Raw genomic sequence first — 23,960 nt, forward strand, 5'->3', positions numbered from 1 at the left:
TTTTTCTTTACCTTTTTTGTTTCATCCAAGATAACTTTTGATAAGGGTATGTTTTGCACATACCATGTAAGGCTTTGTAGAATTGAAGTATCAATGACCACTACAGCCAGGATGTAGTGGTTATGTAGGCCTTAGGATTGCAGACTCCAAAAGCCTGACTGAACAATGGAGCAGCACAATGGCTTTATCCCTACAGCACAAACTAGCATCACATCCAATCCACAGCCAGTCTTGAGTCTCCCTGTGCATGAAATTCTCCTCTTTAGGCAAACTCTGTGGCTATGTGCATCTCTCACTTCTTTCCAAACTATTACAAATGGTTTCCACTGAGCAGCTCTAAACTTTTTTTTTTCATTATCACTATGCCAAACACCACTGAAATCTTAGGAACCATGTGCCAGGCATTTATCAACACAGGCATACCTTCGATATTTTTTCATTATTCCTGTATGCCAGACACCTCTGAAATCCCAGTAACCATGTGCCAGGCCTTTATCCAACACAGGCTGACCTTCCAGTTCAACAACAGTAATCTTTGAAAGAGACTTGTAGGGATGATTTGGTTCCTCAAATCTGCTGATGTTTCCGTCACTCAAATCGAGAGTCACTTGCAATAAATAGTTGATCTAATTTTGATTTTATAACCCCAAGACCCCTTTTATGGGGATCCTGCAGCTTCAAGGCTGCACTACATTTAGAAGCAGGGAAATGATGGACTCTTATGGAGTGATAAGATCTTTGATGAAGCTATTCTCCCTATCATCCACTGATGTTGATACAGCCTCACTGATGGTGAGTTTTCACTCTCAGTATAACACTAAGCAGGCAGTCTGGTAACACCCAATAACTGATAACTCTTTCCTAAATGTCTTTCACCATTCTACCATGCCATCTAATCATCCTATGTAACTTGGATTAATTTGTATGGATCAAGATTGTGTAGTACAAAATAAACTTTTCTTAGATTCTTTTTAAGCATTTAGAATTTTTTGTTGGAGTTATATTATTAACCTTTTTTTTTGCTGTAGGAATTTATGTAAATTATATTGATTATTTTGGCACTACCATTTTCTGTCATACAGTACCAGTAATATTCTACTTTGTCTTCACAGAACATCAAGAGTGTGCAGATTGTGGCGACAAGTTTCCACAGACAAGAAGCTGTGGCATACTGCTGATCTAGCCAATGGACGCATCAAACCCCGCTACCGTAATGAAAAGAAGCTCTTATGGCTCTTAGAACACAGACTTAGTCATGTGCAAGATCTTACCCTAGGTAAGATGATTGTAAATGAAAGCAAATTTCTTTTCTTTTTTGTTTTTCTCACTTTATTGTAGCTGTTTGCCTGGAGTTTGAAAAATTGCTGTCTTTTGAATGCGTGCATAGTGCCATTGTACAAAGGCAAAGGGGATAAGAGTGAGTGCTCAAATTACAGAGGTATAAGTTTGTTGAGTATTCCTTGTAAATTATATGGGAGGGTGTTGATTGAGAGGGTGAAGGCATGTACAGAGCATCAGATTGGGGAAGAGCAGTGTGGTTTCAGAAGTGGTAGAGGATGTGTGGATCAGGTGTTTGCTTTGAAGAATGTATATGAGAAATATTTAGAAAAGCAAATGGATTTGTATGTAGCATTTATGGATCTGGAGAAGGCATATGATAGAGTTGATAGAGATGCTCTGTGGAAGGTATTAAGAATATATGGTGTGGGAGGCAAGTTGTTAGAAGCAGTGAAAAGTTTTTATCGAGGATGTAAGGCATGTGTACGTGTGGGAAGAGAGGAAAGTGATTGGTTCTCAGTGAATGTAGGTTTGCGGTAGGGGTGTGTGATGTCTCCATGGTTGTTTAATTTGTTTATGGATGGGGTTGTTAGGGAGGTGAATGCAAGAGTTTTGGAAAGAGGGGCAAGTATGAAGTCTGTTGGGGATGAGAGAGCTTGAGAAGTGAGTCAGTTGTTGTTCGCTGATGATACAGCGCTGGTGGCTGATTCATGTGAGAAACTGCAGAAGCTGGTGACTGAGTTTGGTAAAGTGTGTGAAAGAAGAAAGTTAAGAGTAAATGTGAATAAGAGCAAGGTTATTAGGTACAGTAGGGTTGAGGGTCAAGTCAATTGGGAGGTAAGTTTGAATGGAGAAAAACTGGAGTAAGTAAAGTGTTTTAGATATCTGGGAGTGGATCTGGCAGCGAATGGAACCATGGAAGAGGAAGTGGATCATAGGTTGGGGGAGGGGGCGAAAATCCTGGGAGCCTTGAAGAATGTTTGGAAGTCGAGAACATTATCTCGGAAAGCAAAAATGGGTATGTTTGAAGGAATAGTGGTTCCAACAATGTTATATGGTTGTGAGGCGTGGGCTATGGATAGAGTTGTGCGCAGGAGGATGGATGTGCTGGAAATGAGATGTTTGAGGACAATGTGTGGTGTGAGGTTGTTTGATCGAGTAAGTAACGTAAGGGTAAGAGAGATGTGTGGAAATAAAAAGAGCATGGTTGAGAGAGCAGAAGAGGGTGTTTTGAAATGATTTGGGCACATGGAGAGAATGAGTGAGGAAAGATTGACCAAGAGGATATATGTGTCGGAGGTGGAGGGAACGAGGAGAAGTGGGAGACCAAATTGGAGGTGGAAAGATGGAGTGAAAAAGATTTTGAGTGATCGGGGGCTGAACATGCAGGAGGGTGAAAGGAGGGCAAGGAATAGAGTGAATTGGATCGATGTGGTATACCAGGGTTGACGTGCTGTCAGTGGATTGAATTAGGGCATGTGAAGCGTCTGGGGTAAACCATGGAAAGCTGTGTAGGTATGTATATTTGCGTGTGTGGACGTATGTATATACATGTGTATGGGGGTGGGTTGGGCCATTTCTTTTGTCTGTTTCTTTGCGCTACCTCGCAAACGCGGGAGACAGCGACAAAGCAAAAAAAAAAAAAAAAAAAATTTCTTTTAACATTTGTCCCATCGTCATGGGATGGACTAAATGATTATAACTTTAGGCCATTCAGACATATCAACATGTTATGATCTGTTAGCTGTAATAAGCATTCTTCTACACTGTTGCAGTCCCTCTGACTATTTACTTTGCCTGCCACCTCCATGGCTCACTCAAAATTCCTATATTATGTCCTCTCAGCATTTATTATCATTACATCTTCATCTGAAGTGGATCAGTCTTTTGAAAGTTCATTTAATCTGTGTACCTTGTTTTGCAGTCTACAGTGTCTCATGTGGGTCAGCTTCATTATCAAAACTTTTTCTCAAGTCTCTCATATACCAAAAGTATTATATGGTCATTCCATGTTCACCTCTAAACTAAATCTTCACATTTTTGTCACATCTTTATCCTTTTCTTGTCACTGTTTTGCTAATTCCTGCTGTAGTTTAAAGTTTCACATCCTCTCATTTCCTCCATTACTTTAGGAAAACTTAGGCTTCCCCTATTAACATAGTATTGATTTTCCATGTACTTGACTTCATTCCCTTCATGAAACCTCTTAGTATGCTTACGGTTCTCATTTGTATGAGTACTTTTAGCTTTATCTTCCCCACTACCACCTACACTGATTATCATTCCCAAATGCTTAAATTCCTTGTGAACTTCTGATTCCTCTCCATTGAAATAAAATTAACAAGGGATCCCATCTCTCGAAAAAATAATTTGATGTGCTCTCATTTTTAAGACTCTTTTTTGCAATTTCATCATGAGAGGGAATTACTGCTCTTTTTAGCTCATCTAATTCATTTTGAGAAAAGAAGTATCATTGGCATAACCTGTTTATAGTGGCCCCCATCTCACTTTTATCTGTGCCCCATCCATAAAAACATTAGACAACCATAGCCTCATTACACAACCCTCATGCACATTGTTTATTTCAGTCCATGCAGTCATATTATCATGTAGGCTTTCACGCACACCACTTCTGTTAAGAATGTTATTGGAACATTCAAGAACATTCAGCAGTTGTCTCTGTAAATAACAAAAACTCTCAGGTCTGTTCTCTTTACTTTTATTATTTGCCTTTCATTTTAATATGTTGTTGCATACACTTCATTCTTTAGATCTTTCTCAACTATCTACATAGGTACTAAAACAGTACGTGGTTTTCATACCCAGCCCTTCCCAGATTTTCCCTTTTTTATAATTCAGAGGATTACATTTCAGTAATCATTTTAATGATCAATAACAAACTTATCATATATCTTGCTAATTGTACTTTTTCCTTTATTCTTATACAGTAGAACTTTCAGTGCCTTCTTCCAATTGCTCTCCATATAACCACTTTTCCATGCTGCCTTACACATTTTCCTCATTCATTTAACAACAGTTTTACCTGTAATTCTCACCATTTAATTATGATGTCATGCACAGTCCCTGCTTTTTTAATTTCTCATTTGCTTTAGCGTTCTCTGCCCCTTGTCTTATGTCTTCCTTTATTTCTTATTTAATCTCCTCCAAATTCTGTTTCTCATTATGTAGCCTCCTGATATCTTCATTCTGTTATGTTATTTATTTCCCATTTGTTTTTATGTTTCAAAGCAAACCTTGCTGTACAATTACTTAAAAGATGCACATGTGTATTATGATTTCATAACCTACTGCATTGGATTATGTGTGTGCATAATGAGCATGATTATTAGTTTTAAATGAATTTATTTTTGCAGGAGAATCATAATGAGTTGAATTGTGCAATCTTCACTCCTGAATTTTACTAATTTTTTTTGCTTTGATTCTCTTAAGGCTGTGTGCCTCAGTTATTTATTTCATACTTGCTCATCTCTTCTGCTGTAGCGAGGTGCCATTAAGAACAGAAGACTAAGCATTCAAAGAAAAATCCTTGCTTGGGTCGTCTATCATAAAGGTTTGTGATGTGATATATATTATCCAGGTAACTGAGCTTTACATTTATTTCATATGTCAATGAAAAATGTAAGAAATATTAGGCTAATTATGTGAGATCTTTGCAGCTGGATGGAATGAAGCTGTAACACCACATCTCTTGCCAAGGCTGGTGCAGTTATGTCCAGAACTGACTGGCCTCAACCTTTCTTACTGCCATAAAATCCATTCAGAGAACCTTCACACTTATCTCTCTACCTGCCACAAACTCCAGCGTCTGGATCTTACGAATGTTATGGCAGTAAGTAATTGGGATTTAGAGTTGTTTTCTTGTAAAGAATGGTCAGCAATTGCTTGTGAATATTGATTATAATTAAAAGCTTAAGTAAGATTGTTAGTGACAGAGAAGAGAGAGGCATTTGGATGATTTTTGCAGGGAAATTGTGCAAATGACTGGGGGAATTATAAAATAAAGAGGCAAGAGGTCAAGAGAAAGGTGCAAGAGGTGAAAAAAGAGGGCAAATGAGAATTGGGGCGAGAGAGTATCATTAGATTTGGAAGAAGGTAAATAAAGTGCGTAAGACAAGAGAACATATGGGAACATCAGTGAAGGGGGCAAATGGGGAGGTAATAACAAGTAGTGGTGAAGTGAGAGGGAGATGGAGTGAGTATTTTGAAGGTTTGTTGAATGTGTTTGATGATAGAGTGGCAGATACAGGGTGTTTTGGTTGAGGTGGTGTGCAAAGTGAGAGGGTTAGGGAGAATGATATGGTAAACAGAGAAGAGGTAGTGAAAGCTCTGCCGAAGATGAAAGCCGGCAAGGCGGCAGGTTTGGATGGTATTGCTGTGAATTTTATTAAAAAAGAGGGTGACTGTGTTGTTGACTGGTTGGTGAGAATATTCAGTGTATGTATGGTTCATGGTGAAGTGGCCTGAGGATTGGCAGAATGGATGCATAGTGCCATTGTACAAAGGCAAAGGGGATAAAGGTGAGTGTCCAAATTACAGAGGTATAAGTTTGTTGAGTATTCCTGGGAAATTATATGGGAGGGTATTGATTGAGAGGGTGAAGATATGTACCGAGCATCAGATTGGGGAAGAGCAGTGTGGTTTCATAATTGGAGGATATGTGGATCAGGTGTTTGCTTTGAAGAATGTATGTGAGAAATACTTAGAAAAACAGATGGATTTGTATGTAGCATTTATGGATATGGAGAAAGCATATGATAGAGTTGATAGAGATACTCTGTGGAAGGTATTAAGAGTATGTGGTGTGAGAGGTAAGTTGCTAGAAGCAGTGAAAAGTTTTTATTGAGGATGCAAGGCATGTGTACAAGTAGGGAGAGAGGAAAGTGATTAGTTCCCAGTGACTATCTGTTTGTGGCAAGGATGCGTGATGTCTCCATGGTTGTTTAATTTGTTTATGGATGGGTTTGTTAGGTGAATGGAAGAGGTTTGTAGAGAGGAGCAAGTATGCAGTCTATTGTGGATGAGAGGGCTTGGGAAGTGAGTCAGTTGTTTGCTGATGATACAATGCTGGTGGCTGATTTGGGTGAGAAACTGCAGAAGTTGGTGACAGTTTTGTAAAGTGTGTGAAAGAAGAAAGCTGAGAGTAAATGTGAATAAGAGCAAGATTATTAGGTTCAGTAGGATTGAGGGACCAGTTAATTTGGAGGTGAGTTTGAATGGAGAAAAACTGGAGGAAGTAAAGTGTTTTAGATACCTGGGAGTGGATTTGGCAGTGGATGGAACAGTGGAAGTGAGTTACAGGGTAGGGGAAGGGGCAAAGGTTCTGGGAGCATTGAAGAATGTGTGGAAGATGAGAATGTTATCTTGGAGAGCAAAAATGGACATGTTTGAAGGAATGGTGGTTCCAGCAATGTTATGTGGTTGTGAGGCATGGGCTATAGAGGAGGAGGGATTATGTGTTGAAAATGAGATGTTTGAGGACAATATGTGGTGTGAGGGGGTTTGATCGAGTAAGTAATGAAAGGGTAAGAGAGATGTGTGTTAATAAAAAGAGTGTGGTTGAGAGAGCAGAAGAGGGTGTATTGAAATGGTTTGGACATATGGAGAGAATGAGTGAGGAAAGATTGACAAAGAGGATATATGTGTCAGAGGTAGAGGGAATGAGAAAAGGGAGACCAAGTTGGAGGTGGAAGGATGGAGTGAAAAAGATTTTGAGCGATTGGGGCCTGAACATGCAGGAGGGTGAAAGGCACGCAAGGAATAGAGTGAATTGGAGTGATGGGGTATACCGGGGTTGACGTGCTGTCAGTGGATTGAACCAGGGCATTTTCTGGTTTACGTACTGTCAGTGGATTGAACCAAGGCATGTGAAGCGTCTGGGGTAAACCATGGAAAGTTTTGTGGGGCTTGGATGTGGAAAGGGTGCTGTGGTTTCGGTGCATTACACATGACAGCTCGAGACTGAGTGTGAACGAATGTGGCTTTTTGTTCTTCCCTAGCGCTACCTCACGGGGGGAGGGGGATGCTATTTTCATGTGTGGCAGGGTGGCGATGGGAATGAATAAAGGCAGCAAGTATGAATTATGTGCAAGTGTATATATGTATATGGCTGTGTATGTATATATATTGTTACGAATCCTCCTACTGGGAAGTATTGTCAACTACTCACACGGATAACATTATCTTAAAGTTATGGGATTAAATCAAACACCAGCATTAAAACTGCTTTATAATCCAAGAACTAAAGAGTACAAAACAACAGAAGCACATTAATCAGGCACAAATCATTTACGTTGACACTGAACATGAGTTCAACATTCCAGGTAAGATTCAAACTGGGAGATCTCTTTTCTTTATGACAATTTGACTCTAGCAACATGATTCAAGATACACTTATTTGTTGGACACTTCTGTGACAAGTTACAATACTCTATTACACTCGAAACTAAATGACAGAGGCAGTTCAACACTGTAGAGTTTCGTATAGCGCCTCTTCACTGATTGTAGGCTTTGGGCATGAGATGGGAAAACCACTCACCTTGGCTGGGCTATGGGCTAGAGAGGAAATTGTGGCTCAGCTGGTGTCAGAGGTTTTCATTGCAGGGAGGAGCAAGTCAGGAGCGGCCTGCCCCGCCCTCCTGCCCTAGTCTCTGGTGGGATTGGTGAAGGGTGACCCATAGTGCCACTCTTGATTGGCTAGAGGCTTAAGGTCCAGCTGTGATTGGAGGAGGGTGGCTCATAGCGCCACTCCTACTTGTCTGGAGGGTTTTAGGTCCGGCTCTGACTGGAGGAGGGTGGCTCATATTGCCACTCCTGGTTGGCTGGAGGGTCTAAGGTCCGGCCCACATCTTACCTAATTCCCAGCCTCCTCTTCTGACCATATTGACGATATACAGGAAGCCATATCTCCTAGCTGACCTCCTCTCTTGGCCTCCAGTCGTCTGGTGCCTCAGATGGGGGAGAAATGACAGGTCCAAGTGTTGAGGGTAACTGAAATTAATGGCCTGGTGTGACCCCTGTTCTTGACCTCGGCCATCTGGTTCCTTGGGTATGGGAAAAACTGCAGGCCAAAGGGTTGAGAGTGTCTGAATTGATGACCCAGCCTGGGGGTGAAACCCAAGCCGAGATAATGGAGGCCCTGGCCCTCGTCATCCTACAACATAAGATATCACTTACACCATAAACAGACCAAAAAGGGACACACACACGTGGGGTGCACACACACATATGTTCGTAACAATATGTATACGTTAAAATGTATAGGTATGTATGTATGTGTGTGTGGACGTGTATGTATATACATGTGTATGTGGGTGAGTTGGGCCATTCTTTCGTCTGTTTCCTTGCGCTAACTCGCTAACGCGGGAGACGGACAAAGTATAATAAATGAAAATGAATGAAAGTTTAAGCGATGTAATAGTTTTTTTTGTGTGTGTGTGTGTGTTTTACTAGTGTCCTATATATTGTATTTTACTAGTGTCCTATTTATCATTATCTGGGCTTGGTTAATTGTTTTCTATAATATTAATTGGGAATACCTTTAGAATTTGCTGCCTCCAAAGTTTTATGTGAGATGGTTTGGCAAAACTGCAGGAATAGATGGGACTGCAGTTGAAATTTTCAGTAGAGGGGATAACAGTGTTGTTAATTGGTTTGTCAGTCGTTTCCTTACTTGCATGGCCCAGTTTAGGTGGCTGGGGATTGGAAATATGCATATATTATATTGCCTTTACATAAAGGCGAGGAGAACAAAGATGCATGCTCAAATTATAGAGGTATAGATAAGTTAAGTATATTTGGTAATGTGTATGGAAGAGGGTAGCAGCATGCACAGAACATCTGACAGAAGGAACATTTAAGCTTCAGGAGAGGTAGAGGATATTGTCTTAGAAGTACATGGGAACGACAGATAATAGGAAACCTAATGGTTTATAATGAGGTTATCTGAAAATATAATGAATAGAGTGGTAGAAAGAGGATAGCAAAGTGGATCTGTGGAAGGTGCTGTGAATTTATTTGGTAAGTAGAAGGATATTGAATGCGGTAAGTAGTTCGTATCGTGACAGTAAGGTATATGTGTGAGTAGAAAAGGAGGAGGATGAGTGGTTTTTGATGATGGTGGGTCTGTATCAAGGATGAGCGATGGCCATGGTTGTTTAATCTGTGGATGAAGGTAGTAAGGGAGGTGAATGCAAGGGTCTTGGAGCAAGAAACAGTTTTGTAGCTTATTGAGAATAAGGTTCATGGGAGGTGAAACACTCATTGTCTGTAAATGACTTAACTGTGTTGGTAGACTCCAGAGGGAAACTCCAGAAACTATTGACAGAGTTTGAGATCATGTGTGAAAGGAGAAAGCTGACGGTGAATGTGAATGAAAGTAAGGTAAAAAGGAGGAACAAGATGAGACAGATTGGTTTGAGAATAAATTATATTGGGGAGGACCTGAGAAAGTGAAGTGCTTTAGATGCCTGGGAGTTGACTAGAAGTGTTTGGAACCATGGAGGTTGAAGTGAATCATAGGATGGAGAGGAGTCTAAGGTCCTGTATACATTGAGGAGTGTGGAAGGAGAAATCATTTTGTAAGGATAAAAAATATAGTTAGGTCTAAAAGTATAACAGCTCTTATAGTGTTGAATGGTTGTAGGTTTTTGGCCTTAAATGCAAATGGATAGAAGAAGGTGGATGTGTTGGAAATAAAATACCAGAGGCAATATATGGTGTTAGATGAGTTGATTGTGTAAGAAATGACAACATTAGAGAGAGATGTGGCTGTAAGTGCAATCTGTTTGAGAGAGTTGACTAGATAGTGTTGAAAGATTGTTTGGACATATAGATAGGATGAGCAAAGAAAGACTAACATGTAAGCATCAGAAGTTGAGGGAAGGTGGGGGGTATATAAAGGATAAAGATGGATGAAGTGAAAGAGGTTTTTCATTGCTAAATGTTTTGTGGAATAAATGTAAAGTATCTGAAATTAATGCCATGATCCCAGGTGTTATTTGTGGGTGTATCCAGGAACTGATAAGACAGGAATTTCCACCTGTTCTCCATCATCACTGTATGAGGACTTATCCTTGAGATGTCTGCCTTTTTGGCACAGACTTCACCATCATGTGTAGTAAATAGATTTGACCAAGGTTGTACTGAATATACACTCTCCCGTCCAAGTTTCCTAATTACCACATTTGAATCTGACTGACTTTTGCTCATTGTTACTTTGAATAGACTCAAATGACATCTGTTTGGATTGCTAATTGTGACACATTTTGATGTGAAGTCCAGGAATAGTGTTAATGCAGTTTGGACTCTGAAAAGCTGTGAACCCAGGCATTACTTGGACTTAAGGATGACTGAGATCTACATTTGGCAGTGCATGTTTGACACTTGTTGATTGAATGAAAGTTTGAGAATATGTGATAAGTGCTGATGTTTCTAATGACTTGCAAGATTTATCCCATATCTTGTTTTGGGGGGAATGGAAGGGGAAGTCCAGGGGGGCTACCTTTTTGAAATTATTTTGTTTAAAGTGATAGTAGTAGTTGTATCATTTTTTTTTTTTTCATCAACAGCAACAGAATCCTTGGGTTTGCCCTTGCTGTTGTTTGAAGCTACATGAGAAGAATCCATTTAGACTATAAAAATATCTCCTGGTCACATACTATATCATGTAAAGTAAATATAGAGTTCTTCCTTTTTTCATTGTGGGAGGGTTGTTACTTGACTTTGCTGCATAAGGTTACACTTTGGCTTTAATGTCATCTTTGGTGTGGTTTTATCATTGTCAGTGGATGAAGAATAGCACAGTTTCACTGAGGAACTAATAATTTCCCTGCTACTGATTACAGTGCAGTCTTGAAGCTGCGGGAGCCCCATGAAAAGGGTTTTAGGTTGATGTGATCATAGAGGGAAACATTTTGCTTTATTTTCACCAACTGATGAAATTGGTCCCTTTGTTTTTTAAACAAAAATTTTTTTCTACAGAATATTGCATTCAAAATAACCTATACAGAAAACGATGGTGCATTAGTATCCTTTTTTCACTTATTTAGGTTCACAGAGAAGTTAAATTTCTACGCCAGTTTTATAAGGACTGCTTTTTTTTCCTATCCTATGCATATGGTAATGGAATAATGTATGACAAATTTGAAGTCTGCCCTTTCATTATTTGCTTTTTCTATCCTGTGCATATGATAATGGAATAATGTATGACAAATTTGAAGTTTGCCCTTTCATTATTTGATTTCCTCCCAACAGTCTCACAAACCAACTCCTCGGTGTGCAGTGGGTCAGCAAACTCTGTCAGACTTAGCATGTACGATGAAAGATAGGCTGACTCATCTCACATTGGCCAACAATACTCTGTCCAACATGCCATCGCTAATCAAGTCATTATCAGTGAGTTTCATATAACGTTTTTAGTATTCTAATATTTGCTAGTCTGCATTAGTATTGCTTACACTGTTGAACTAATATTTATGATAAGATACAAAGTATGCAGGATTATCAGCAAAGATACAACTTTCATCATTTAGATACATTTTGGCTATCAAAAGACAGGGCATTCAGTGCAGAATCTCCTTTGAGCTCTATAGTTAAGTTACATCACATACTCTTTATTGACTTCCTTGACATTCAATGTGTTTTCTTAGTGTCCTCTTTCCAACTTAACTTTTATTTTCCCAATTCCTCAACAACTCTCCCATTTGTACACTCGTGATAGTTCTTTCCCTGTCAGTTCTTGTGTGTCTGTACCCTTTGTTGTGGCTTATTACTTTAAAACACTCTCCACATCCATGACATAATTACACAGTCAACAACTCAAATTTTAACTCTGTCTTTATTTCCTCAGTCGTTCAACTCTTTACTTTGTTATAGAAGAAATCCATTAGATTGCATTCATTTTGCAAATTTTGTATGTCCAATGTATATGAAAATGGACTGAACCACTCCTGTCAAACTTTGCCATATCTAGTGGCTCATATTTCTCTCATTAGCATTTTTAGAGTTCCCAGAATTTACAGTTTGCTCAAAATTTACCCCATTATCTCAGCCACCATTCATTCATCCCCACTGAAACTATCATATAACTTAATTAAGTTTTAGTGATTATGCCATCATTCATCCAGTTAGGCATAATTCACATTTTGACTCACTTCTCAAGCTCTACTGTAGTATAATTTTCCTCCATAGTTGTTGTTCTTTATGTGTAGCTGTTGAATAGTGAGCCAGCTCTTCAGTGGTTATCAAGTTGCACTCCTTTGACCCCATTGCTCTCTTTTCTTTCTGCCTCACCCACACATGGACAGCTGGCGTTCTGTCCACAAGCATAAAATCTCTCCTAGTCACACATAACTCTTGACAACACTTGACTTACTCAGCTCATTCTTCATAAATCCAGATTTCCTGTGGTGAGTGCAATGTACCGGCCCTGCCTTTGGCAGAATGTAGAAGTAATAATTGAAGTAGTAGTTAGGAACTTTAGTCTGGAACATTATGTAGAAACAGATGTAATAGGTAGGAATATTACGCAGGAAAATTAGGTATAAGTAGGTTGGGACATTAGGTCGGAACACAAGGTCATCACATTAGATAGAAGTAATAGAAGTAGTCAGTAGGAGCGTTAGTTATGAGCCTGTGGAAACGCTGGAGTTCAATCATGGAGACTCGTATGGTGTGGCCACCCCCCATGGGAGTTCCTTGTGGGCACAGGCATCAGTGGTATAGATAGATAGGTAGATCTTGAATTCTCCTCACATGTTTACAGAGGTGGCATATAATACTATCCTTAGATTTCCATGCAGAAAGACAGCTAGAAAGGTAGTTTATAGGGATAATGTGTTTAATATGGGGAAATAGAGTGTAAGAGTACTGGAGGGAGAGAAATTGTGGAAGAATATTTGGAATAGTGTATGCAAGAGAGGCATGTAAGGATAGGGATAAGTGGATACTCTTTTGCCATGGCCACTCCCTTAATGGGAGTTCCTGGAGGGAACAGGCATCAGAGATGTAGGTAGCTAGCTTCCCATTCTATTCCAATTTTGTAAGTTTACTGATAGCCTCAGAATGTCTTCATCCATGGAACATATTATTATTTTTTTTCTTTTTTTCTCTTTTTTGTATTATAATTATACTGAATTGCTGTTTCCCACATCAGCGAAGTAGTGCCAGGAAACAGACAAAGAATGGCCCATCCACACATATACACACACACATAGATATAAACGCCCACATATGCACACGCACATTTTTTTTTTTTTTTCTGTCTCCTGCGTTTGCGAGGTAGCGCAAGGAAACAGACGAAAGAAATGGCCCAACCCACCCCCATACACATGTATATACATACGTCCACACACGCAAATATACATACCTACACAGCTTTCCATGGTTTACCCCAGACGCTTCACATGCCTTGATTCAATCCACTGACAGCACGTCAACCCCGGTATACCACATCGCTCCAATTCACTCTATTCCTTGCCCTCCTTTCACCCTCCTGCATGTTCAGGCCCCGATCACACAAAATCTTTTTCACTCCATCTTTCCACCTCCAATTTGGTCTCCCTCTTCTCCTCGTTCCCTCCACCTCCGACACATATATCCTCTTGGTCAATCTTTCCTCACTCATTCTCTCCATGTGACCAAACCATTTCAAAACACCCTCTTCTGCTCTCTCAACCACGCTCTTTTTATTTCCACACATCTCTCTTACCCTTACGTTACTTACTCGATCAAACCACCTCACACCACACATTGTCCTCAAACATCTCATTTCCAGCACATCCATCCTCCTGCGCACAACTCTATCCATAGTCCACACCTCGCAACCATACAACATTGTTGGAACCACTATTCCTTCAAACATACCCATTTTTGCTTTCCGAGATAATGTTCTCGACTTCCACACATTCTTCAAGGCTCCCAGAATTTTCGCCCCCTCCCCCACCCTATGATCCACTTCCGCTTCCATGTTTCCATCCGCTGCCAGATCCACTCCCAGATATCTAAAACACTTCACTTCCTCCAGTTTTTCTCCATTCAAACTCACCTCCCAATTGACTTGACCCTCAACCCTACTGTACCTAATAACCTTGCTCTTATTCACATTTACTCTTAACTTTCTTCTTTCACACACTTTACCAAACTCAGTCACCAGCTTCTGCAGTTTCTCACATGAATCAGCCACCAGCGCTGTATCATCAGCGAACAACAACTGACTCACTTCCCAAGCTCTCTCATCCCCAACAGACTTCATACTTGCCCCTCTTTCCAAAACTCTTGCATTCACCTCCCTAACAACCCCATCCATAAACAAATTAAACAACCATGGAGACATCACACACCCCTGCCGCAAACCTACATTCACTGAGAACCAATCACTTTCCTCTCTTCCTACACGTACACATGCCTTACATCCTCGATAAAAACTTTTCACTGCTTCTAACAACTTGCCTCCCACACCATATATCTATATATCTATATTTATTATACTTAATCACCGTCTCCCATGTTAGCAAGGTAGCGCAAGGAAACAGATGAAAGAATGGCCCAACCCACCCACATTCACATGTATATACATAAATGCCCATACACGTACATATACATACATATACATTTCAATGTATACATACACAGACAGATACATATATACACATGTACATGTTCATACTTGCTGCCCTCATCCATTCCCATTGCCACCCTGCCACACATGATATAGCACACACACATGCGCGCACGCGTGAGGTAGATTTACGAAGACAAAAAAAGGCCACATTTGTTCACACTCAGTCTCTAGCTGTCGTGTAATGCACCGAAACCACAGCTCCCTTTCCACATCCAGGCTCCACAGGTCTTCCCATAGCTTACCCCAGATGCTTCACATGCCCTGGTTCAATCCATTGACAGCACATGGACCCAACATGCCACATCGTTCCAATTCACTTTTCCTTGCACGCCTTTCACCCTCCTGTATGTTCAGGCTCCAATCGCTCAAAATCTTTTTCACTCCATCATTCCACCTCCAATTTGGTCTACCGCTTTTCCTCATTCCTTCTACCTCTGACACGTATATCCTCTTTGTCAATCTTTCCTAATCATTCTCTCCATGTGACCAAAACATTTCAACACACCCTCTTCTGCTCTCTCAACCACAGTCTTTTTATTACCTTATAAATCTCTCTTACCCTTTCTTTACTTACTCGATCAAACCACCTCACACCACATATTGTCCTCAAATATTTCATTTCCAACACGTCCACCCTCCTCCGCACAACCCTATCTATAGCCCACACCTCGCAACCATATAACATTGTTGGAATCACCATTCCTTCAAACATGCCCATTTTTGCTCTCCAAGAAGCGTTCTCACCTTCTACACATTCTTTAACACTCCCAGAACCTTCACCTCCTCCCCCACCCTGTGAGTCACTTCTGCTTTCATGGTTCCACTGCTGTTAAATCACTCCAATACATCTAAAACACTTCACTTCCTCCAGTTTTTCTCCATTCAAACTTACTTCCAATTAACTTGTCCCTCAACCCTACTGAACCTAATAACCTTGTTCTTATTCACATTTACTCTGAGCTTTTAGCTTTCTCACACTTTACCAGACTCATTCACCAACTTCTGCAGTTTCTCACCTGAATCAGCCACCAGCGCTCTATCATCAGCAAACAACAACTGGCTCACTTCTCAAGCCCTCTCATCCACAACAGGGTGCATACTTACCCCTCTCTTCAAAACTCTAGCATTCACTTCCCTAACCACCCCATTCATAAACAGATTAAACAACCATGGAGACCACGCACCCTTGCCGCAAACTGACATTCACTGGGAACCATTTACTTTCCTCTCTTCCTACTCGAACACATGCCTTACATCCTTGGTAAAACTTTTCACTGCTTTTAGCAACTTACCTCCCTCACCATATACTCTTAATAGCTTCCACAAAGTATCTCTCTCAACCCTATCATATGCCTTCTCCAGATTCTTAAATGCTACATACAAATCCACCTGTTTTTCTAAGTATTTCTCACATACATTCTTCAAAGCATACACCTGATCCACTCATCCTCTACCACTTCTGAAACCACAGTGCCCTTCCCCAGTCTGATGCTCTGTACATGCCTTTACCCTCTCAGTCAATACCCTCCCATATAATTTCCCAGGAATACTCAACAAACTTATACCTCTGTAATGTGAACACTCACCTTTATCCCCTTTGCATTTGTACAATGGCACTAAGCATGTAATTTGAACACTCACCTTTATCCCCTTTGCCTTTGTACAATGGCACTATGCATGCATTCCGCCAATGCTCAGGCACTTGACCTTGAACCATACATACATTGGATATTCTCACCAACCAATCAAGAACACAGTCACCCCATTTTTTAATTAATTCCACAGCAATACTATCCAGACTTGCCGCCATGCTGGCTTTCATCTTCCACAAAGCTTTTACTACCTTTTCTCTGTTTACCAAACCATTCTCCCTGACCCTCGCACCTCAAACACCACCTTGACCAGGACACCCTATATCTGCCACTCTTATCAAACACATTCAACACACCTTCTAGATACTCACTCCATCTCCTTCTCACTTCACCACTACTTGCAATTACCTCACCATTAGCCCCCTTCACTGATGTTCCCATTTATTCTCTTGTCTTATGCACTTTATTTACCTCCTTCCAAAACATCTTTATATCCTCCCTAAAATTTAGTGATACTCTCTCAACTTAACTCACATTTGCCCTCTTTTTCACCTCTTGCACCTTTTTCTTGACCTCCTGCCACTTTCTTTTATACATCTCCCAGTCATTTGCACAACTTCCCTGCAAAAATCATCCAAATTCCTCTCCCTTCTCTTTCACTAACAATCTTACTTCTTCATCCCACCACTCTCTACCCTTTCTGATCTGCCCACCTCCCATGTTTCTCATGCTACAAGCATCCTTTGCGCAAGCCATCACTGCTTCCCTAAATATATCCCATTCCTCCCACACTCCCCTTTATGTCATTTGATCTCACCTTTTCCCATTCTGCTCTCAATCTCTCCTGGTACTTCCTCACACAAGTCTCCTTTCCAAGCTCTTTTACTCTCACCACTCTCTTTACCCCAACATTCTCTCTCCTTTTCTGAAAACCTCTACAGATCTTCACCTTCGCCTCAACAAGATAATGATCAAACATTCCTCCAGCTGCCCCTTTCAGCACATTAACATCCAAAAGTCTCTCTTTCACTCATCTATCAAATTAACACATAATCCAATAATGCTCTCTGACCATCTCTCCTACTTACATATGTATACTTATATATATCTCTTTTTAAACCAGGTTTTCCTAATCACCAGTCCTTTTTCAGCACACAAATCTACAAGGTCTTCACTATTACCATTTACAACACTGGACACCCCATGTATGCCAATTATACCCTCTACTGCCATATTACTCGCCTTTGCATTCAAATCACCCATCACTATAACCCGGTCTTGTGCATCAAAGCTGCTAACACACTCACTCAGCTACTCCCAAAACACTTGCCTCTCATGATCTCTCTTTTCATGACCAGATGCATAGGCACCAATAATCACCCATCTCTTTCCATCCACTTTCATTTTTACCCAATCTACAGTTTGCTTTCTTACATATATACATATGCATATGGATACATATATATGCACATACACAGACATATACATGCATACACTATTATTATTCTTTCTTTCTTTTTTTATTATAATTTGTCGCTGTCTTCCGCATTAGCGAGGTAGCGCAAGGAAACAGACGAAAGAATGGCCCAAACCACCCACATACACATGTATATACATATATGTCCACACACGCACATATACATACCTATACATCTCGACGTATACATATATATACACTCGCAGACATATGCATAAATACACATGTACATAATTCATACTTGCTTCCTGTATTCATTCCTGTCGCCACCCCGCCACACATGAAATGAAACCCCCCCCTCCCCCTGCACACACATGAGGTAGCGCTAGGAAAAGACAACAAAGGCCACATTCGTTCACACTCAGTCTCTAGCTGTCATGTATAATGCACCGAAACCACAGCTCCCTTTCCACATCCAGGCTCCACAGAACTTTCCATGGTTTACCCCAGATGCTTCACATGCCCTGGTTTAATCCATTGACAGCATGTCGACCCTGGTATACCACATCATTCCAATTCACTCTATTCCTTGAACTCCTTCACCCTCCTGCATGTTGAGGCCCCGATCGCTCAAAATATTTTTCACTCCATCCTTCCACCTCCAGTTTGGTCTCCCATTTCTCGTCGTTCCCTCCACCTCTGACACATATATTCTCTTTGTCAATCTTTCCTCACTCATTCTCTCCATGTGACGAAATCATTTCAGTACACCCTCTTTTGCTCTCTCAACCACACTCTTTTTATTACCACACATCTCTCTTACCCTTTCATTACTTACTCAATCAAACCACCTCACACTACATATTGTCCTCAAACATCTCATTTCCAATACAGTCACCCTTCTCTACACAACCCTATCTATAGCCCATGCCTTGCAACCAAATAACGTTGTTGGAACCACTATTCCTTCAAACATACCCATTTTCGCTTTCCAAGGTAACGTTCTCGCCTTCTACAGATTCTTCAATGCTCCCAGAACCTTCACCCCCTCCCCCACCTTGTGACTCACTTCCATGGTTCCATCCGCTGCCAAATCCACTTCCAGATATCTAAAACACTTCACTTCCTCCAGTTTTTCTCCATTCAGACTTACCCCCAATTGATTTGTCCCTCAACCCTACTGTACCTAATAACCTTGCTCTTATTCACATTTACTCTCAGGTTTCCTCTTTCACACACTTTACCAAACTCAGTCACCAGCTTCTGCAGTTTCTCACACGAATCAGCCACCAGCGCTATGTCATCAGCGAACAACAACTGACCCACTTCCCAAGCCCTCTGATCTACAACAGACTGCATACTTGCCCCTCTTTCCAAAACTCTTGCATTCACCTCCCTAACAACCCCATCCATAAACAAATTAAACAACCATGGAGACCATGCACTTCTGCCGCAAACCGACATTCACTGGAAACCAATCACTTTCCTCTCTTCTTACTTGTACACATGCCTTATATCCTCGATAAAAACTTTTCACTGCTTCTAGCAACTTGCCTCCCTCACTATATACTTTTAATACCTTCTACAGAGCATCTCTATCAACTCTTATCATATGCCTTCTCCAGATCCATAAATGCTACATACAAATCCATTTGTTTTTCTAAGTATTTCTCACATATCAAAGCAAACACTTGATCTACACATCCTCTACCACTTCTGAAACCACACTGCTCTTCCCCGGTCTGAATCTCTGTACATGCCTTCACCCTCTCAGTCAGTACCCTTCCATATTATTTCCCAGGAATACTCAACAAACTTTTTTTTTTTTTTTTTTTTTTTTATACTTTGTCGCTGTCTCCCGCGTTTGCGAGGTAGCGCAAGGAAACAGACGAAAGAAATGGCCCAACCCCCCCCATACACATGCACATACACACGTCCACACACGCAAAATATACATACCTACACAGCTTTCCATGGTTTACCCCGGACGCTTCACATGCCTTGATTCAATCCACTGACAGCACGTCAACCCCTGTATACCACATCGCTCCACTTCACTCTATTCCTTGCCCTCCTTTCACCCTCCTGCATGTTCAGGCCCCGATCACACAAAATCCTTTTCACTCCATCCTTCCACCTCCAATTTGGTCTCCCTCTTCTCCTCGTTCCCTCCACCTCTGACACATATATCCTCTTGGTCAATCTTTCCTCACTCATTCTCTCCATGTGCCCAAACCATTTCAAAACACCCTCTTCTGCTCTCTCAACCACGCTCTTTTTATTTCCACACATCTCTCTTACCCTTACGTTACTTACTCGATCAAACCACCTCACACCACACATTGTCCTCAAACATCTCATTTCCAGCACATCCATCCTCCTGCGCACAACTCTATCCATAGCCCACGCCTCGCAACCATACAACATTGTTGGAACTACTATTCCTTCAAACATACCCATTTTTGCTTTCCGGGATAATGTTCTCGACTTCCACACATTTTTCAAGGCTCCCAAAATTTTCGCCCCCTCCCCCACCCTATGATCCACTTCCGCTTCCATGGTTCCATCCGCTGACAGATCCACTCCCAGATATCTAAAACACTTCACTTCCTCCAGTTTTTCACCATTCAAACTCACCTCCCAATTGACTTGACCCTCAACCCTACTGTACCTAATAACCTTGCTCTTATTCACATTTACTCTTATACCTCTGTAATTTGAACACTCACCTTTATCCCATTTGCCTTTGTACAGTGGCACTATGTATGCATTCTGCCAATCCTCAGGCACTTCACCATGAGCCATACATACATTGAATATCCTCACCAACTAGTCAACAACACAGTCACATACACAGGTATATATTTATACTTGCTTGCCTTCATCCATTCCTGTTGCTACCCTGCCCCATAGGAAACAGCATCGCTACCCCCTGCGTCAGCGAGGTAGCGCCAGGACAACAGACAAAAAAGGCCACATTCGTTTACACTCAGTCTCTAGCTGTCATGTGTAATGCCCTGAAACCGCAGCTCCCTATCCACATCCAGGCCCCACAGACCTTTCCATGGTTTACCCTAGATGCTTCACATGCCCTGGTTCAGTCCATTGACAGCATGTTGACCCTTCTATACCACATTGTTCCAGTTCACTCTATTCCTTGCACGCCTCTCACCCATCTGGATGTTCAGGCCCCAAACACTCAAAATCTTTTTCACTCCATCTTTCCACATATATGAGGATATCTTTTTATTTAACCTGAGAGTACTGTTTAGGACAAATGCTCCAAATTTAGAAAAATATTGTACCACCTCATGCATTTTGTCTAATGATACCCCTCTTAGGGTAGAAGGGAAAAGGGGTTAGCTTTTTCAGGGATCCTTGTTGTGTAAATACAACAAAAAATACCATCAGAAATCCAGATTAAAAAGAGAGTTGAACCACATTGCAGGTGCAGAGCATTACCACTGTAATGTGATGCATTTAAAGGTTTTCTTTAGTTAATTCCCTAAAATTCTTTGTGTAAGGTTTCCTCTTGCACTTGTAGTTGAGCATGTTCATAAGACCATTCCTCTTAAAGAATTTTTTTATTTCCATTCCTTCTTTCATTCATCCTTTCAGCAAGACAACAGTCTGGTACTATTTCATTGTAAAAGATTCAGCATATCAATTAGGTAGTGACTCTTAAGAATGTTACCACATTTTGGTTTCTTTATTATTGCTGGAATCACATACATGCATTCACTGTCCTAAGTTTTCTTCCCTTTCGTAAGTTCAAGAGTGGGAGTTCTGCGATTTTCATATCTTCATGCAAAACTACCTGTTAATGAAAAATGATACTGGTAATTTATCAATATATTAGAGTTAATGACTTGTAACTACAATTTGGAGGTAAGTTTAAATGGAGAAAAACTGGAGGAAGTAAAGTGTTTTAGATATCTGGGAGTGGATCTGGCAGCGGATGGAACCATGGAAGCGGAAGTGGATCATAGGGTGGGGGAGGGGGCGAAAATCCTGGGAGCCTTGAAGAATGTGTGGAAGTCGAGAACATTATCTCGGAAAGCAAAAATGGGTATGTTTGAAGGAATAGTGGTTCCAACAATGTTGTATGGTTGCGAGGCGTGGGCTATGGATAGAGTTGTGCGCAGGAGGGTGGATGTGCTGGAAATGAGATGTTTGAGGACAATGTGTGGTGTGAGGTGGTTTGATTGAGTAAGTAACGTAAGGGTAAGAGAGATGTGTGGAAATAAAAAGAGCGTGGTTGAGAGAGCAGAAGAGGGTGTTTTGAAATGGTTTGGGCACATGGAGAGAATGAGTGAGGAAAGATTGACCAAGAGGATGTATGTGTCGGAGGTGGAGGGAACGAGGAGAAGTGGGAGACCAAATTGGAGGTGGAAAGATGGAGTGAAAAAGATTTTGTGTGATTGGGGCCTGAACATGCAGGAGGGTGAAAGGAGGGCAAGGAATAGAGTGAATTGGATCGATGTGGTATACCGGGGTTGACGTGCTGTCAGTGGATTGAATCAGGGCATGTGAAGCGTCTGGGGTAAACCATGGAAAGCTTTGAAGGTATGTATTTTTGCGTGTGTGGACGTATGTATATACATGTGTATGGGGATGGGTTGGGCCATTTCTTTTGTCTGTTTCCTTGCGCTACCTCGCAAACGCGGGAGACAGCGACAAAGCAAAAAAAAAAACTACAGTTATGGTAAATGTTAGAGTTAATGACATGTAACTACAGTTATAGTAAAAGAATGTCGCTATAATCCATTAGCTTCCAAAATCTGTGTTCTAGCACACTCAGAGTTAACACCAACTTGGAGTGTGTTTCCAGAATTTGCCACACTGTTTACCATGCACTGTCATAGCCCATGCTTACATTCTCACTGTTTGAATGTGTGGCTGAAAAGGTCAAAGCTTTTCTCACTTATGTGATTTTTTCTCATACTTGATTGCTGTTTGCTGCATTTGGAAGGTAGCACAAGGAACAGAGGAAGAAGGACTGCATTCATTCACAATCATTCTCTAGCTTTCATGTATGATGTGCTGAAACCACAGCTCCTTATCCACAACCAGGCCCCACATTCTGTGATTCAGTCCATTGATAGCCCATCAACCCTTGTGTACCACATCATTCCAGTTCACTCTGTCTTGTGATGATTCTGCCCTTTATGATAGCTTTTGAAAAGCATGTAGGTAATAATGCTAGGAGTTGCATTACAAAAATTAAATGCGTCACCTGAGTCATCACAATATTTCAGTTAAGAGTAAATGTGAATAAGAGCAAGGTTATTAGGTACAGTAGGGTTGAGGGTAAAGTCACTTGGGAGGTAAGTTTGAATGGAGAAAAACTGGAGGAAGTAAAGTGTTTTAGATATCTGGGAGTGGATCTGGCAGCGGATGGAACCATGGAAGCGGAAGTGGATCATAGGGTGGGGGAAGGGGCGAAAATTCTGGGAGCCTTGAAGAATGTGTGGAAGTCGAGAACATTATCTCAGAAAGCAAAAATGGGTATGTTTGAAGGAATAGTGGTTCCAACAATGTTGTATGGTTGCGAGGCGTGGGTTATGGATAGAGTTGTGCGCAGGAGGATGGATGTGCTGGAAATGAGATGTTTGAGGACAATGTGTGGTGTGAGGTGGTTTGATCGAGTAAGTAACGTAAGGGTAAGAGAGATGTGTGGAAATAAAAAGAGCGTGGTTGAGAGAGCAGAAGAGGGTGTTTTGAAATGGTTTGGGCTCATGGAGAGAATGAGTGAGGAAAGATTGACCAAGAGGATATATGTATCAGAGGTGGAGGGAACGAGAAGTGGGAGACCAAATTGGAGGTGGAAAGATGGAGTGAAAAAGATTTTGTGTGATCGGGGCCTGAACATGCAGGAGGGTGAAAGGAGGGCAAGGAATAGAGTGAATTGGATCGATGTGGTATACCAGGGTCGACGTGCTGTCAGTGGATTGAATCAGGGTATGTGAAGCGTCTGGGGTAAACCATGGAAAGCTGTGTAGGTATGTATATTTGCATGTGTGGACGTATGTAT

General features: G+C 41.1%; 1 protein-coding gene across 1 annotated transcript in view; it reads left to right on the forward strand.

Annotated features, from left to right (window-relative positions):
• The window catches only part of Fbl6 (F-box and leucine-rich repeat protein 6), a 110,654-nt gene that overhangs the window by 49,247 nt on the left and 37,447 nt on the right, over positions 1 to 23,960 (forward strand). The window contains exons 3-5 of the mRNA XM_071666840.1: positions 1,113 to 1,276; positions 4,956 to 5,128; positions 11,551 to 11,691. Coding sequence (XP_071522941.1) covers positions 1,113 to 1,276; positions 4,956 to 5,128; positions 11,551 to 11,691 — 478 coding nt within the window. The remainder of the gene's footprint in view (positions 1 to 1,112; positions 1,277 to 4,955; positions 5,129 to 11,550; positions 11,692 to 23,960) is intronic.

Source organism: Panulirus ornatus, chromosome 11 (genome assembly GCF_036320965.1).
Source record: "Panulirus ornatus isolate Po-2019 chromosome 11, ASM3632096v1, whole genome shotgun sequence".
NCBI classification, from domain to species: Eukaryota; Metazoa; Arthropoda; class Malacostraca; order Decapoda; family Palinuridae; genus Panulirus; species Panulirus ornatus.